General features: G+C 44.6%; 1 protein-coding gene across 1 annotated transcript; it reads right to left on the bottom strand.

Moving 5' to 3' along the window:
* Positions 1 to 527: 527 nt before the first annotated feature.
* LOC126548513 (uncharacterized) lies at positions 528 to 1,873 on the bottom strand. Its single transcript, XM_050196732.3, has 2 exons — positions 1,463 to 1,873; positions 528 to 1,171 (listed from the first exon to the last, which is right to left on the bottom strand). The coding sequence occupies exons 1-2, from the start codon at positions 1,769 to 1,771 to the stop codon at positions 740 to 742; spliced, it is 741 nt and encodes a 246-aa protein (XP_050052689.1). The 5' UTR covers positions 1,772 to 1,873; the 3' UTR covers positions 528 to 739.
* Between the last annotated feature and the right edge of the window lie 16,451 nt (positions 1,874 to 18,324).

The raw sequence follows: 18,324 nt of genomic DNA, 5'->3' as shown, positions 1-18,324 counted from the left end.
ACCTTCGTTGTGATCCCTAGCAGTTAACCTAGCAGGCTGACGAGACAGTAGTTTTATTTTCGTGAGAAAATGCTTATGCGCCCCACGTCTCAAGTACAGTTCATTCGCTTTGGTTTATTCAGGAAAAGGCCCGTGAAATAAACTACGAGATAAAGAAAAACAAGTCATGTAACTCCACAGAGGCACGGCGAACGCACAAGGGTACCGTTGGATATGGAAGATTTCAGCAGTCTCCCTTGCAGAAGCAATACTGTGTGTATTGCTTCGGAAGCTTCTTGCGTTTACTAGTGAACGCTTAGTTATTAGTCGGTGCGTGTGTCCTGATTTTATTCTGTACTTTGTTGTTCGTTTCATGCGCCTTTACTAAAATGAAACTAAAATTTCAACGCAGTCATTCTGCACACCCCTCCAATAATAAGCTAGCTATACACTTATATATGTCTAAGTGATTCCTGAGATGAAAAAGGTTATCTGAACATTTAGGTTGCACAGCTTCGAGTGCAATGGGTGATTAATCACAACCCTGATCGCTGTTTGCGTACAATAACATTTATTTAAAGAAAATGAGAAATCGGTTCACTGTTATGTCGAGTTGGGTACTGTCCGTTGGCGCCAAGGTGGCAGGATGCTAACGATGTGGACGCAAGAAACCTCGACCGTGATTCCCAGCTGTCAACCAGCCCCGCTTGGCGTCTCTGGGCCAGCCGGAAATTTTGAGCGTGCGCAATTGGGCGCACGGTCAACGTCTCCCATTCCCGTCGGCTTCGCGGGCGAAGGCGCGCGTGCTGTCTTTGATCTTGCGCAGCTTGTTAACAGCATCGCGCAAGTTGGACAGCAGCTCCATCTTGACGCTCACCAAATCCTCGAGCTCGCGCAACCACGTGTCGTCCTCGAGAGCGCGTGTGCTGAGCATGCGTGTGAGCAACCGAACGTCCGTGGTCATCCACAGGTCGCTGACGTCCACAACGGCGCGATATCGCCGCAGCAGATCGGCCACGGCCTCGGCTTCCTCCTGCTCCACCACCTGCTGCTGCCGGTGTTGGTTCTGTTGCTGCTGCGCCCCAGCTTCAGCTGCCTGTTTCTTGCTGAGCGCCAGGCTCAGCTGTGCGGCGCGTTCTAGCTCGCGGGTCAGCTCGTTGCAGAGATCGTTGTTGTCCTCCTTGTGCACCGGCTGCAGAGGCAGGGAGCAGTCAGATCGCGTGCGTGTCAGGAAAGCCTCACCTACGTTGCTAGCGGGTCTAAGTGAAATGTAGCAGCAACAAGTTCGCTACTGTGTTCGGCATAAACAAGATTGAGTTTTACTCGTTTCCGTTGGCAATGCAACACTAGCGAAATACTGCCGTCTCACTCGAAGACTGACCGGGTCTAATCATGCGGCTGGCGAGGCAGCGCCTGCGTACGGCAAGTTCCGCTGTCTGGGCAGCACGTGCATCATGCCCGAGAGGATCGCAAGGGCACTCACGGCGCAAGGCAGGGAGGCCGCGGTGGCCTTGCGGTGCAGCACGGGCGCGCCGCCGATCGAAGCGGCCGAGTCTTTGCGGTGAGACGGCAGCTGTGGAGAGGCCCTGGCCAGCGCCGGATTGAGGGCCACCAGCGTCTGGCGGTCCACGTCCTTGCCTTTGGTCTGGCCATTTTCGAACCACTCGACGGTGACGAGGCGAGAGCGCACCGCGCTCACGACAGCAGGGTGGACGCGGCCGTCGGTACGGCGGATGTCCACGTTCACCCCTGGCCGCAGGGCGTCCTCCTGCGGTGGTCCTAGCTCGGACATGTCCGAGCGCTCCAGCGCTCACTTTCCTATACGCTCACTTCCTCTTCATCGGCCCGTGGCGCGGATACTAATGGCTCATGCGCGGCCGCACAGTCCCGTAATGGCTTCCACTTCGGCCAAGAAGGCCTTCAGCTCTTCGGGCACTGACCGTACCGTCCGGCACCGTATAGCGCTGCTTCTCAATTTACTTAAACGCATTTCTGCTCTGCACAAACCTGTAGCAAGATGGCTTGCCCTTTATCAAAGAGGGTGAAAGCCACATAAAAGGACCACTTACGCGTTTCCGGTAGCCTTCGTGCTCTAAAGCCACTCTCGGCGAATGAAATCAGCGTAAAAAAATCTCGAGCAAAATGTATGGGAAAATTGATATCTACATATCGACTGCGCTTAATAAAATAATGTTATTAACATATACAAATGCGCATCACCTCACGAAAATCCTTTACTGCCACGTATACGGTAACCACTTGTCACAAACCATAGGAACCTTAGGAAAGGGTAGCTGAGCTAAATTTTTTTCTTATCTCAATGAAAAACACTGCTAGAAAATAGGCCGAATTAGAATAAAGTTGGATCAAACATGAGCCAAAACGTCGAGTGTCAATGCGGGGCATAGAGGTGAGATTCAAAACCTGACATTAAGATTATTAGCGGGCTTTTCCACCGAAACATGCTGTTCGTGTGGTTTCAGACCACAAAGTAACGAGGCTGGTAAGGCTGAAACCTTTGTCTGATCAAGTACGGAAGCACAACGTCCTTCACAATAGCGCCCTTTTGACTTCGCGAAAAGAAATTCTGATTTACAAAGCGTCGCTTATCCGCCGTGCTTGCTTAGTGGCTATGGCGTCGGGCTGCTAAGTACGAGGCCGCGGGATCGAATCCCGGCCATGGCGGCTGCATTTCAGTGAAGGCGAAATGCGAAAACACCCGTGTACTTAGATTTAGGTACACGTTAAAGAATCCCAGGTGGTTCAAATTTCTGAAGTCGCCCACTACGGCGTGCCTCATAAGCACAATGTGGTTTTGGCACGTAAAACCCCATAATTTAAGTAAGTAATTATAAAGCGTCGCACTATAAACGTAAATTATAGTGTGTTCTAAACACATGTTTTGCCAGTGTACTTGTCTCGTTTATATACACATGTGGCCTGAGTCAGTATCAGGTTTATAAACCAACCCAGAGCCGATTAATGTTTTAGCAGCACTTTCCATTATCAGAAGTGATTGAACGTTGTTTGTTTGCTGACAATTATTTACTAGCATATACTGCTTTTGTTATGACAGTGTCCATTTCTCCCCAGTAACTAGTTTCACTTGCTTTATTCGGGAGTGTTGATGAAAAAATTTAGAGAGAGCGATGTAAGCTGCATGTAATTGACTTCACATTCCACCAGTTTCAAGAAGGTTTAGACAAAATTTTGAGAGACACTGCATAGGGAATATCCTTTTATTTTTGCGGCGCATTCTTAGCGGCACGGGAGGTGAATGCGTGATAATAAATAATTGATTATAACCATTCATCAGTTAACTTTAAATTTAACTATTTCGTAGACAGATTGCAATTCCTCAACTGAAGCCCGTCACCCATGGCTCGAAGCATGTCCAATGAAGTCATCGGATTAGCAATAGTTTTTAGATATCTGTCCCCAAGTTCTCTCACTAAATACATTGCTACTCTACTTAGTTCCGTCCCGCACTGCGCAAGAAAGCCTTTATTGGTAAATCACAATCAGTACACCACTGCAATCCTTCGCGACTTTGGGGAAGGATATCGCGAAACCCGTGGTATATGTCGCGGTATTCCTGTCAATCTGAGCCTCGAGCACGGACTGGCTTCAACTCTGTAACTGCCACATGCGATCTAAGGTATTTGAATGTTGATTGGTGAGTATTACATATTTGTAAAATCCACCAGTATTTATTACGTGTTCGTTTGGTAATGACGAGTTACAAAGAAAGGGTCATTGTTATGTCAACTGTGCTGTGTGCCAGAAAGTTGACACTTCTTCCTTTCTTCAAGAAGGAAGTGCAACGAGTTTCTTACCAGCATATCTTGTCAAAGCTGGTCAGTGTTCTCTTGTGAATTGCACTCTTTCATTGCAACCAGTGGATGGCCCCAAATGGCGCCCACTCGAGGTAGGCGGTACAGATTGTAACCACATGCTCGCGTCAAACACCCGCCGGCACACGCCTATACGCTCCTGAGCGATTGCCGGTGGAGGCACGCGGAGTGAAAAAGAGCGGCACGCGATCACCAATCAGAATTCGCAGCTTCTGGGAATTCCGTAACGGGTCCTCGAGTCTTCCTTAACCGGAAAAAGCACCGAAGCGGGCAAGAAGCGCTTGACGACGCGTGCATATGGTTACGGTTTTCCCGTCGGCACCTCGACTGCCTCATCGCAAAGGCAAAGCGACGCCTCTACAGCGAGCATCGCATGCCTCACCACGCGATCTCCCTTCTCTGATTTCGCAGGGTCAGCACTCCACGGCAGCGGCTTCGGGCCACCTCGCCGCGAACCTGCTCAGTGACAGGCCGTGATTGTCCAAACGCAATTCTTGTGCACTCGCTATCAAGAACTGTGTCTGGACATCAGGGTTTGCCGCTGGTAACATCGGTGTCCAAGCGGCCGTCATCGTCCGCCGAGACCAAGACCTCAGGAAGCCAGGCTTATTTCAGGATTCCCCCTTCTTGCTTTAGTCGTCAATAAAGAGTTACGCTTCTTTTTTTTCCTGTCCTTCTCGCTGGGTATCTCACCAGGCGAGCTCCCGCAGGGAACTGTTCTCGAAACCTGCCACCGAAATAAAGATACCGTGAACCTCTCTGACCTCGCCCAAACCTTGGCGGTGCCCTACAACTAGAGTCCCCTGTGTGATGTTGAAACCCTTAAAAGCCGAAAAACGCCTGATGATAAAATTTTCTTCAATTCCAATCTATTCGAGAAAGAAAGAAAGAAACGATCTTAGACATCACATTGGCAGCCCAAAAGAACGTTTGTACACAAGTGCCTAGTATAACTGCGGGCACTGAAAGGTACGTACTGGAAGGCTAGGTGTGAGGATTCTTATAGGCACGAAGATGAGGATGTAACCGAAGCTTCTCTGTGCTAGTATGTCAACAATAGATAAACTGAAATTGGCACAAACGCGAGCCATTCAAATTCATTGCAGCCAATGGGATCTAACGACACCGGTGAAGGACGTGCGAGCGCTATGGCTTCCTTCCACAAATTTTGTGACATGACAAGAAACGTCATTGTCACAGGGAACCTACCTGGCGAAATGTGCGTTACGCGACAGGTGCTATTCTCGGGGTACTATCATCGTGTGGAACGCTCTAGATAGCCCACACATCACTGAACGTGTATGCGAACATGAACTATACGTATTAAGTAGCGAGAAAGTGCACTCGAAAGTTGTAAAGCCACACCTTCCCTTGTGAATGACAGCTACAGGAAATAAAGAATCGGCGGCAGTATTGCAGCCACAGCAAGAAATCTTGTAATGACCATCGTCTCAACACAATAAAACTAAACTCGAAATTTTTGACAATGGGTTGGTTTTGAGCACTGAAAATGAACAAGTCGGATGTGTATACCACGCAGTGACGAGGGTGTCTGCAAAATATTACCGTTATGTAAACGCCAAGTGAGATGAAAACTCATGCGAAAGCTCGTGTGCCCTTATTTGCAGAGCAGTCAGTCGCCTCGCATCAAATACGACGTCACAGCACCGAAAAAATCGAACCATACTGGTTACAAGAAAACCATGGTCTCTGAACGAAAACTGAATGAAGAAACAGCCCTTCTGTGGTGAAGTTTCAAGAAAATAAGCGTTTTCATTTTGTCTCTTCCACTTCAAACAACAAAACGTGAACACATGATGTCCTCAGAACAGTACATGTTTCGGTCTGCTGAAACAATACGCAAAATACATTTCCAAACAAAATTCTTCGCTCTTAAAACGAGGCTTTAGCTCGGTGCTTACTCCAATTTCCCTAATGAAATACATGCGAAACGCACAGAAGCTTTTCTGAGACAACAGGGGACGTATTGTGTGCGCTTTCAGTGCGAGCTGATTGGCTGGTTGAACAATGCGTCACGCGAAAGCGATAATATCGCCGACAGCAATCGTCCGAGAATACGTCCCCTGCTCGACCGACTTGAATGAAATTTGTTGGATTTGAGAAATAAAGTTAAATTCGAGTGATTCTAAGAAACATAATTTCCATTTAGAGGTTGAAATTTTTCGCAAAAATTGCCGAAAATTGGGAACGTAAACAATATATTGGAGCACAAAGTTTAAAAATTTATAACTCTGCACTAAGAGGAGAGATAGCAGTTCTACACACTAAATATTTTAACACCCTTAAGAGTGTAAATCAATCTATCGCCAGACGGACGCCCTAAGGGTGCTGTTGCCTACACCCTACAGTTGGGGCGCAATTATAGCACCCTAGAAAAAGGGTGTCCAGCAAAATAAATTTAGGGTGTAAGGGTGCTAGTTCATATTACCACCCATCTATGTGGGTGTTGGAAGGGTGTACAACTTTTCATTTCTGGTGTGCATGGAAGGCAGGTTCGGCTGTACACGCCTTCAATTACTACTAGGTACAGCGATCCACGCGTAACTCTCGTGTGTGCCAGAAGGTTCAAGTTCGGCTACCAAATGCACCGTCCAACAGCCGGCCTTGAAGCTTCAATGGACATACACAACACCTATACGTGTGGATCACATTACATATTAGTAATTCATGGTGTATATTGCAAAACCCGTCATCGCTGCACAAATACAACCTAGCAAATATGACACTTTTGAGCATGTATATCAACAACTGTTATCACGATTTCCAGATCTGTATAACATGCAACACAGACTGGTAAGACATGCTGCATTTTCACGAAAAATATAAATGTATTTATTGCATGCTACAATAGAGTACAAGATATACATAAATCGCATGAAATCTAAACATGCACAATCACCAAACACATTGGTAATTACAACATGTACATTTCCCACAAATGTATTTAAAGATATATGTATTGATCAAATCTGTTCTCATTAGAGGAGAAACTATGTATAGCAGCACTGAAAAAGCCTGAGTTGACCTCGCAGTGTTTTGGGCCACATAAAGTGATAAATTTTCAGTATTAAGCTCCAAAGAACGAAAATTCAAGTTTTGATGGCTTGAAAAAGAAAGGAGGGATATTGCAAAGGTCAATTAGGGAAGTAAGTGAAATGCTGAGCAAACACACCAGAAACACACCTGTTATTTTGTACACCAATGTCACGGCAAAGCATTAAGAAAAGTTTGGAAAGTCGATGTAAGGCATAACTGGCCAACATTTTTGGGATTGAAACACTATTTTTCAAGCATAGACGTGCTTTAAATAAGGTTTAAGCCAGGAACATTATTGCTCACTTTCTCTTTCCAACAAGATTACTTGAGCAGAAAAAGTATGTAGAATTCTTTAGTGCCTAAATAGTTTTTTTTTCTTTTGTGAAAGGAGAGTTCTCTGGGCTAAAAATGCTGTGTAGCAGATTTTCTAATTACAATGCCGGTTTCTTTAAATTTTTGTTCTGTAACCCGAAAGCACTGGTCTGTTATACAATATGTAGTTTGAAAATGCGTTCTTTTCTTATTATAAAACAAAAGATTGAATATTCCACATTTACTACTGTCTGGGTGCAAAGTGCAGTATCAACGGAGGCCTGATAAAAACAAACCACTGTTGATTAAACTATTTTGCTGAGCCCAAAAGGTGGACAGTGTTTTAAAATACATTGTAAATTTTTAAATAATTTGCACTTAGATGCGGTAATGCAAGATTAGGGCTTGCTGTAGCGTATGAGTATGCAAATGAGCAAATATGGTTTATTAAACCAGCCATACTCTGGTTACTAAAAACACAGGCACAGGCAGCTATGTTAAATATAACACTGTTAACATTTGTCAGCAAGAAATGGTTGTATCAAACAGTATAAATATACTGAAGAGTGTATATTAATTGATTCAAAATTAGAAAAGATATGGTACACATTTGAGCTGCAAAAATGCAATTTCTGCAGCAAGTGGCATTTAGCTTTCAAAAAGAAAAAAAAATACTGTTCACATTTAACCCCGAGGTGCCGGGACTCCCTTCTCTGAGCATCTTGACCAATAAATGCAGCACATGGCTATGCTGGAATCTTGCATCCTGCATTAGCAAAATAAGAAGGGAATCATGAGAGTTCCGTCTGTGCAATTACTCATGTACACTGCGGAAAATTTGATAAGGCAACAAACTCCTGAAAGCAACAATCTTAATTATTGTGACCGGGCACATTGCACAACTTAGGTAACTGGGCAAGACAAGTGAAAGGTAGGAGACATTGCTATTTTGCAAATTTAGGAATTGCATGTTACCGTGAACACTAAACCACTATTTCACTGTGAATACAACATGGCACATACAGAAGAAGCAAAAGCAAATAAATTTACAGTAGCCTTTTCGCCATAGAAAATAAGAGGGAATAAAATTTATAGACACTACCAACGACATTTCTCAACAGCTGACATTTGTCCAGGAGCGTGTATGTGACCTTAGTATAAAATTGACATTATGAAATTTGCAATATATCTGTGCATTACACTTTATAAGTACTGCAGCTTACAACCTTATGGGATATGGCACATTTAGACTTAGATACACAAGCCATGAAAGAACAATTGTTTTACACATTATTACACTAGGAGACAAAGAGTACTGGTTTACAGAGAGTGCACACAAAATGAAAATGAGGAAACCCCCACTAGCATTCTCATTTGCCATGAAATACATGCATCCAGCCCAACGATCTCCAATGCAGTTTATTAAGCCCTTTCTGTATCCTAATATTTATTGTGTATTTCTTATTTACTAATTAAGTAAGAATTGACATTTTGCCATACTTTCCTGGAAAATTTAGCATGTGTTGTCAACTACGTTCCTTAGAGCACGCCCCCTTATTTCAATGGGTTAGCTTGGCAATACGCTGACAAGTAGTATTCCCTTATTTAAACTTATTATCCTTCCTCATGCTCCCAATTTCTTCTTCATGCTCTAAACTGTGACGTCCCTCCTACGCAGTTTATGTTGTTCTGCGACTATTTACATGGTCCTTCTTTCTGTAGCCTATCAACTAGAGCCTGAAATTTCTTGTCCCCTAAAACAATCGTCTTTACCGCCCAAAACATATTGCACAGTTGCCCCTCACTGAGGGGGGGGGGAGGGATTGTATATAAGTGTTCAGATATTCAATGAGCCGCAGAGCCACAACCATTTCTCATCCTGTGTTACCACTACCCGCCTGAGTCGTAATGGTGGTAAATTGGCTACCCACCCTCTCGCTTAAAAGTATATTTTGCCACGTGAAAAACGACCCCAAGCATTGCATTTGATTGAATAAGTGCTCCTGTGCATGTTTTTTTTTTCTCGTCTAGTAATGGCTAGGTTAAACATGGTCAAGTTGTCTAAAAACTGTCTAGCCCGAACGAATACTTCGTGTAGTTTCAAAATTATGAAGCATTCATTTTTCAAGACTTGTCCCAAATTAAGCACGAGACAGATTTTCATGATGCAAATGAGGAAAGGTTGTGCTTGGAGACAATGATAGGCCTGCTATTTGCTGCAAAACTGTGTGAAATGAAATATGCTTGCAATTTTCATGACCAGCTAGCTCAGCACAAGAAATAGGCGCATGGCCTGCTGAAACGTTTTTAACGCCCACGAGAGGTCTTGGTTTCTTGTAATGTTTTCAAGTCCCTTGAAATCTAGATTGCAATCCGGCGCATTTTGATATTGTATTCAAAATAAAAACAGCTCAAATTTAAGGTTTTGAGATTTATATGGGAATAAATTAAAGCTAGAAGAGTGTAATGCAATGAGCAAATAACAAGCTCATTGCAGACAGTAAACAAATATTCCTTTCCTGGAAATAAATTGGTAGCAGGAAGGTGATACGAAATTAGCACTGAATGCACAATGAAGAATATGATGCTGCAATGCCCCATTCTGTGAATATTCTTACATAAAGAAAATACTCATTATGAAATTCCATCAAGAAAATGCAAGTGCATACTTTGGATCAGCAGTCATACCTGCAGTATGCACTGTACCATCAGCAATATTTAAAAACACACACACCTGCACATGATATCAAGCTGAGGCCGCCAAGGAGCCTCAAAGGTTTAAATTATAACTTGACTTATTATCTTACACTACACACCTATATCTACTTACAATATTGTCTTCACAACTGCGTCCAAGACATCAACCATCTGCCCGAAGGCGAACGCAAGTGGCTCGCTCTTGATGGAGGGCACCAAGGTTTGGCATTGGTAAACTGCTGCTATCACCTGCATGACCTGCGAGAAACTACGCTTTAAGTTCAAGATAAACAAATGCTATTAGAACAAAATACAAGACCACTGGCAATGAGCCTCGTTTTGGTTTGCACGAAAAAAGCCAAAATATGGACTTTGCGCTGCTTACTGAAAAAGAAGCAAGCCTCCTTTCAGATGATGCAGTCATGCATTAAGATTGACACACAGCTGCATGTTTGTATGTTCATATGCTGCTGTCGCCACTGTACCTGCATGCTTTGCATAGTTTATTATTTCAAGTTAAATTGATTATTGTGTTTTCTTGCCGATTCTTGGCAAACAGCACCAGCAACGAAGTAGTTCACTTACACACATACTCCCTCTTGAGGAGCGAATCCCCCCCCCCCCACACACACACACGCGCGCACACACACACACACACACACACGCACGCACGCACACAAGCCTTTACTTCCCGCGCTTCACACACATGCACTTTTTCCCCTTTGACACTACTACTGCTAAGGCATAAAAAAGCCTTTGTGTGACCACCCCCAAACTCCTCAACCTACACTTCCAGCTTAAACACTTTCTCTAGAGCCAGGGCAAGCCTTCAAACTGCAGTTACGAATTTCAATATGGCTATAGGCGACAGCTCTAGAAGGGCATACAAACTACCCAGAGAGACCTAAACCTTGTATATGATACTTCTAAAGCACAATACTTCAAATTTTCAAAATTCATTAAAGCTCCTGAAGCCAACTGCTCTATACGTAGAACGTCTCGAATAACCTGCCATTCACAATTTCAGCGGTTGTCTACATCAACGTAAATGTAGGCTAATGGGAAATCCACGTCTTTAAGATCAGAATTAGTGTAATGGCGAAACACGCTACCAGATTTCTTTATTTATGCTCTGGATGTAACGTTCCTTTCACAATAACAATCAAGCATATGGATTCATCAGAGCAGAGGAGGGAAAAAGGAGGAAGCGTATACCTGACGCCTTCCCACTGGTCCTCCCGAGAAACGGCGCCTCATACAGCAGTTGTCCAGGGTGGCTTGAAACCAAACTAGGTTTTCAGGCAGGAACACTCGCTGCACCAAATCTGAAGAGTTTTACTGCGAGTAAAACTCCACCGACCTTATGCAATACATACGCACGCACACACAAATATACGCACTCTCAAAGCGCAGATAAAAAAGCGCGCTCGCGCACATTGACAAACACAAACAAGCACACATACATGCAGGCAGACACGCTAACACGTGCACGCACACACAGCGACCCACACAGAAACATGCGCGCACATGCACGCATACACAAACACGCTCACAGAACACGTACGCACTAGACACACGCAAACACGCCGAACCATACAAACCGGCATGTAAGCGCGCACGCACGCATGCACGCACGCACGCATGCACGCACGCGCACGCACACGCACGCACGCACGCACGCACGCACACGCACGCACTCACTCACGCACACACGCACGCACACACACACACACACACACACAAAGCGAGCCGAAAACAGGCTGAAGGCCTCCGGCAAGCAGCAACAGCAGCACGCGACCGCAACAGGGATAAGCAATGCCGCGCCGGCTCTTTCGAAAGATGGCAAAGCCAGCCGTCCTATTTCTACGCGACGCGAAAGTGGTCGACCACATTTCACTGAAGTGCGAACGACCGTATTACAAGAAGCCGCGCTGAACGCACCAGAGAATCACATCTATGAACGTTCAAGCGCTGAGACACAAAGCGGAACTATGCAGGCGCACCACGCCCGATGTAGGTTTGACAAACATTAGTCACACGGGGCGCGATCGAGCTAGTTAACTTGCTCTACTAGGAGCGCTGCTGCTCTTGCTCTTACATTAGTGAATTATGCTACGAGATCACAGTGAGATACTTCTAGAGCGAACAATAACACGTAACCCTCCAAACAAATACTAAATAAACGGGCACTTGCCTGAATATTTTCATTATGGCAGTACCACCGACCGCTGACACCAGGCACGTTGCAACTGCTCGTTTCAGTCTCCGTGGATCCATCTTCCAGTGTGTACGAACGTTTTGCTTTGAAATGGGGCACGAGTAATACAGAAAGCACGGGCCACATCTTTTTCAACGCCGCGCATAAAACTAATCACACGTTTGAAATTATTTCGCACAGCGCGAGACGCGAACACAGGTGAAAACAAGACAATGCATTTCATGTAGCAAGAGCAGCGAATGCAATGATGGCGGGGCTTCCGCCTTCCCGTCCTGCCGCGCGCCTAGTGGTCTGTGACAGTACAGCGTCGTTCCGTCACTTCCGGTCGCTTTTCATTGGGCAGGGGGCTGCCGCGCAAATCACGCCACGCCGAAGTCAGTGGAATTATATATATATATATATATATATATATATATATATATATATATATATATATATATATATATATATATATATATATATATATATAGTCATATCATGAGAAGCCAACAAACACTGACACCAAGGACAACACAGGGGAAATAACTTTAATTTCCATTAATTTATCGTTTCTTTATTTCATTGAATAAGCACAAGTAATTTCCCCTGTGTTGTCCTTGGTGCACGTGTTTGTTGGCTTCTCATGATATGACTAATAAAAATCGGGCCCCTCGGTTAACCCCCTTTCTGCTCGTTTATTACATAACGGGGGTCTCGAATCCGGCAACATTGGTGCCTTCAGGTAGCATATGTGGGTTTGTTGACCAGTTGCCTTCACCCAAAAATATCACGTTCTCGTGACGCCTGCGGCAAAAAGGACGTACCACGTCCGCCGTCAAGGTCTGTGAGTGGTGGCGCTGGCTAACACCCCCAGCGTTCTACTAGTACACATAAATACCCAAGAAAGTGGATGGGGAAACGGCGCCGCGGTAGCTAAATTGGTAGAGTATCGCACGCGAAATGCGAAGGTTGTGGGCTCGGTTACCACCTGCGGCAAGTTGTTTTTTTCATCCACTTTGATTTCCATTAATTTATCGTTTCCTTATTTCATTTATCAAGCACAAGTAATTTCCCCTGTGTTGTCCTTGGTGTCGGTGCTGGTTGGCTTCTCATGATATGACAAATAAAAATCGGGCACCTCGATTAAACCCCTTTATTCTCGTTTATATATATATATATATATATATATATATGTAAAGAAAAACATCTGCTGCTACCCGTTTATTCTGACAGGTTTGCTTCCTCGCATGGCCGCGTGTGTGCTGCTGTTTCGTAGTGGTCTCTAACTAGAGTGGTGAGCGGGTAGTTGTTACTACGTTTCGTGTCGAGCATTTTTTTGGGGGGAGGGGGGGTCTGTTCTGCATCACTGAGGGTACGGTGCACAAATCGTGACCGTGAGCGAGACGATCGGCGCTCTTCTGCTGGTGCGATTAGATTATTCGCTGCGTCCGAACGAAGCAACCTTGCGAGGTCACAGCGTAGTTTCAGCGAAATCGTGGCTCAATAAAGACGCTCACGCCTTGGTCGTGCGACAGCGACACGTAAGCATTCATGAGGAGACTGAAGACTGCGTTTGTAAGAGCGTATGGTGTGGATAAGCAATTACAGCTTTGACGACACCCGCCCTTAATATATAGGCTGAGCCTTACAAACTGTGTCTGAGGATGCGCTTAGAAAGCCGATCAGTAGCTTAGTAAACCCCTGAACAAATTAGGCAAGGCACGTGGAAATTCGGGTTTGACAACTTCCAACGTGCTCTCGCCACTATAATTGTCTTCTTTATGGCTTCACCAGGCAAATTGTACGTTGATGCCATTGTACAGCAGATGCTCGTATAATAGGACGTCCCTGTTTGATCAGCAATGTATTCAAACAGCTTACTTCATTTGCCACTTTTTGTTGGGCTATTAAGGGCACCGAAATATTCGTGCAGAATCGTGCAAGTTGCTCGCGTGGTATCATTCTGCTACTGCAGTTTTTCTAGAAGTGTTTAATTGCATGATAATATTATGTGAGCACAAAATATAATGATAATTAAATTGTAAGTGAAATAGCGTACTTTTTCTGGATGATACATGTTTGGAGTGGCCATCATGCCAGTAACATCAGAATCCTTGAAAAACAAATCGACAGTCACTTAGGAATGCGAAAACTTAATGACTTCATGGATGTACACTTGCAATTGTCACGTGACCGTGATATGTTAGTTCATACATTGTCACGTGTCATTCACAATTCTACCTTAATCTGCCGTAGTCCACCTTGCTATAGTTTGTACGAACCTTAATCCAATTTATTCCATCCTAATTCACGTTATTTCACGTTAATTACCCATAATTGCTCATACTTAACGTTGTTCTATTTACTACTTTCTGTATCGCTACTGACGTCATACAAGACGGTGATGACGTCACATTTTATTTATTCATTATACATACTTTCAAGGCCTAGTAGGCACGACAGAAAGAAGTGGTGAAAATATACAATATTTGCAGTGCAGGGCAAGAATAGAAAATCAAACTGTAAGACACTTTGAACGGCGATCTTGAATTAGTGGTGTCACAGATTGAGACTGTGGAGGCGGGAAGGCGGTTCCATTCAGTGGCTGTTCTTGGCAAAAAGGAATAATGACGCATCAATTTTGTGTTGATGGTCGATGCGAAACGAGAACTTGGTGTAGTGAAAAGATTTTCTTTAAGAGAAGGGTTAAAGTACCATGTTCTATGGAAAAGACAGACACGAAAGTACTTGCGACGCAACCAAAGGTCAGGTAGACGTAGTGTTATTTTGATGGACGTGACGCTAGAATGACGTGAATAGTTTGAGAGAAAAAAAGGGGCGGCCCGGTTCTGAATGCTTTCTGAATGCTTTCAAGGGAAATGGCAAGATTGGCATGAGCAGGGTTCCCTATGGATTGTTGTTGCGGAGAACGCCAGCTTTTCTACCTGAAAGGACATCAAATGCTTTCGCATTTAAAATGCAATACATAAACACATTGCTCAATGCGCGGACGTCTACACGTTACCCAGATTTATGCATCGGTGAGTTCAACACCCTTCACTCGTCGATTTAACACCCTTCTTCGAGCAAAGGCACACCTTATGTGTGGTATACACCCTTATGATAGAGTGTTTTGGCCGAAAAGGTTGCTGAAAGAGTGTAGACATGGGTGTAAATACAGAAAACACCTCTTCGAACACCCATAAGGGCGTTAAAATGTTTAGTGTGTATAAATTTCGCCTATTATAGTATCTAAAGCATCACAAATTTGATATATAAATTTATAACTTACGTGAAATTCTTACAATTTTTACAAGGGTTTTGCAGAAGTCCTATTCACAACAGAGTCCTACTCACAACAGAGTAGCATATTTAACAGCGGAGTTTAGTGCATCAATTTTCTCCGCTTCAGATCTCTTAACAGGTGCAGCTTACAGAATCGTGATATCATTTTTATTACTGAGTTACAGAGTTGAAAATTTTTATCTCCTTTTTTGATTTTGCAATGTTCAACAATTTCTTCGAAAAAAAAAGGTGGATGATCTAAATAAAAAATCCGCTTCGCACAGTTACGAGATTTTTTCTCTCTTTTAAATGCAACCATTAACCTCACCAAAGTGGGTGGTGTGGTTGCCGAGAAAAAAACATTTGCCCGTTCCCACTTAGATGGAAGCTTCCGGCCTAAAGGTTTCTCTTAACACTAGAAACATTTGTTCCTAGACGAGAAAGTATGGAATAATGCGAAGAACAAATAAGCAGCACGAAAATGATGGTGCAACTTACAGGAGCCCACCTATCTATCGCAAAAGGATAACACTTGCGTGCAAAACTCAGTAGAGAGAGAGAGTGAGAAAAAAACGAATGCATCGCGTGTTTTACCTACCTTGCACCCCAGAATATTTATAAGTGACAACTTCCAAGTCGTTAATTCACGTCCTGTTTTGTCCGTTTATCTTAACCACCCTGTCATAACCAATCCCCCACTGTGGCTATGCGCCACGGAGGTTCAGGACAACTACTTGGTCGTTCTTGAAAACTGTGACTTAGGACTAGAACGACAGAAAGTTGAGCTAGTTGGTAAGGATTCACTTAGGACTAGGTACTTCGTATATGACTGGCATATGAATCAGGAGAAGGAAATAGCTCGCATGTAGTGTAACCTTATGAAGCCAATAGACAGTGCAGCCAATGGAAGCACAGGGGAAATGAACGGTCTTTATTTAAACTGATGAAATAACTATCGATCAGTGTTAAATCAGCGATAATGTTCACGTTCTTAACAAAGGAAAATGGTCTAGAAAATGGGAGAACAAACACCTTTACTCGGTTAGAAACCGAACCCATAGTGTGTGACAGCGGCTGTTTCCCCACCCACTTTCTCCGGTACTTTTGAACACGAATGTGCAACGTAACGCCGGATGTGCTAGCCAGTTATCGTGGCCACGGCGTTGTTTGTACTTGGTGCTTTGTGGCGCAATGTTGCATCCAAGTATGGCCAAAAAGCGCCAAGATAGTGTTGATGCCTTGTAAATGTAGCGATGAATTACCGGAGGTAGACCTTTGAATTCTAAACCTACGACATTCTACAAAGAAGTGTTCGATAGTTTCAGGTTCACTGCAATAATAGCATTGAGGGGAAGGAACCAAACTAGATCTGTGTGAATAAAAATTAGGCAGGGGTATTCGGCAACGTAGCCTATCAAATGAAACTTCAATTTTTTTGCGCAACGGCATCTGCTGTGCCAAGGCAATGTCTCCTTTACTAGATGCCCGCCGCGTTGCTCGCTTTCCCATTGTAGCGGCGGTTCCCTTAGTTGAAGTCAGTTCAGCATAAATTTCGTGAGGCGGCGCTCGTTGCCTTTTCAACTTCCGGCGGATGTGGCAGCGGCGGCTGAATGCATCCGCCAGCGCGTTATATGCGCGGGCGTCTGTTAATATAGCGGGCGTTATCGCGAGCCTCCGAGACAGTGACAGATGCCACGTTAATCTCAGAGGCCGCAGCACGTGATTGCAAGTTGCAGGCGCTCGCCATGAGAGGCGCTCGTTGCCTTTTCGCGGAGGAGAGAAAAGGGAGAGGGCCCGGAACCGAGCTACCGGACAACGCGGCAGGCATCTAGTAAAGGAGTCATTGGCCAAGGGAATGTAGAATGCTGAAAATCAGTGTTGTTTACGATGGCTGCTTTAGCATGGTCCTCATGAACAGAAAATTTTCTTAGTCTTGGAGCAGTAATATACAAGTTGTCCCAACTATCATGCACGAAGATTTTTAAAGAAATAGGCAGATACCACGTGCCTGCACAAAACCAAGGTAATGCTGTTTGCCGTCGCTTGTAGGTACTCAGACTATTTTTTGCATTGCACCTAATTACATAACATTACTTAATAAATAATCAATTGCTCAAATATTGCAATTAGATGAAAATTTTCAACGAGAAATTTGTAGAACAACATGAAAAACTCCCGATACAGCTTTCTGTTGTTCTATGCGTGCTATATAAAAGTTTTTCCGAGCGTGAAAGAAGCCAGAGAATGCACGCAAAGTGCCTCGAGAGGCCAGTCGCGCGGAAATTTGTCACGTAGTGACACGTAGTAGTGACGGTGAAGAAAGCAGCAAAACTGCGAATGACGAAAATAGCATTTTATTGGGCGAACCTGTGCGCTCAAAAACTGGCCACACCCAAAGAACCGCAACAGCGGCGAAGACAGTCGCCGATCATCGAAAATTTCAAGATGGTTTCAAGGTCTCAAGATGTTTATGGTCTCAAGATGCTCTCAAGATGGTCTTCCGACAAGCCCTTTAGCCACCTAACAGGCAGGGGTTCAGCATTTGTAGGAAATATATTATTATTGTGATACCAATTATACGGACACTCCAGGATTATTTTTGCCGTCGGCGTCGCCGTGATGTTCCGCATGAATTCCAAGGGCGATAACAGCGTTGCCGCACGCCGTGTGCTGCGTGTGCGAGTGAAAGCTTGCGAGGGTCAGCCGAAGATCGCGGCTAAATCTCGCGTGCGCAAAAGGGGAAAGCGGCAAGGAAGCTCGCCGTCTTCCGTCGCACGCGAGGAACCGGGGGTAGAGCAGGGACGGGAACCGGGCTAGGGGCGTTCTATTACGGGTGCTGCTGCATACGGCGCGGCGCACGGGCGTCCATATCTTGAAAGCGTAGTGTACAAAGTGCGCCGAGGGCTGGTAACTTCATATGCGATGTGCTTTCGACGGTTAGTT

This window comes from Dermacentor andersoni, chromosome 1 (genome assembly GCF_023375885.2).
Source record: "Dermacentor andersoni chromosome 1, qqDerAnde1_hic_scaffold, whole genome shotgun sequence".
NCBI classification, from domain to species: Eukaryota; Metazoa; Arthropoda; class Arachnida; order Ixodida; family Ixodidae; genus Dermacentor; species Dermacentor andersoni.
Note: the sequence above shows the minus strand (reverse complement) of the source record. Positions and strands in the feature narration are given on the sequence as shown.

Excerpts from the sequence above, each read along its gene's own strand:
- LOC126548513 (XM_050196732.3), bottom strand. The coding sequence starts at position 1,771 with ATGTCCGAGCTAGGACCACCGCAGGAGGACGCCCTGCGGCCAGGGGTG. Across the intron at positions 1,172-1,462 it reads CGGCCTCCCTGCCTTGCGCC|CCGGTGCACAAGGAGGACAA; the intron begins GTGAGTGCCCTT and ends CTGCCTCTGCAG.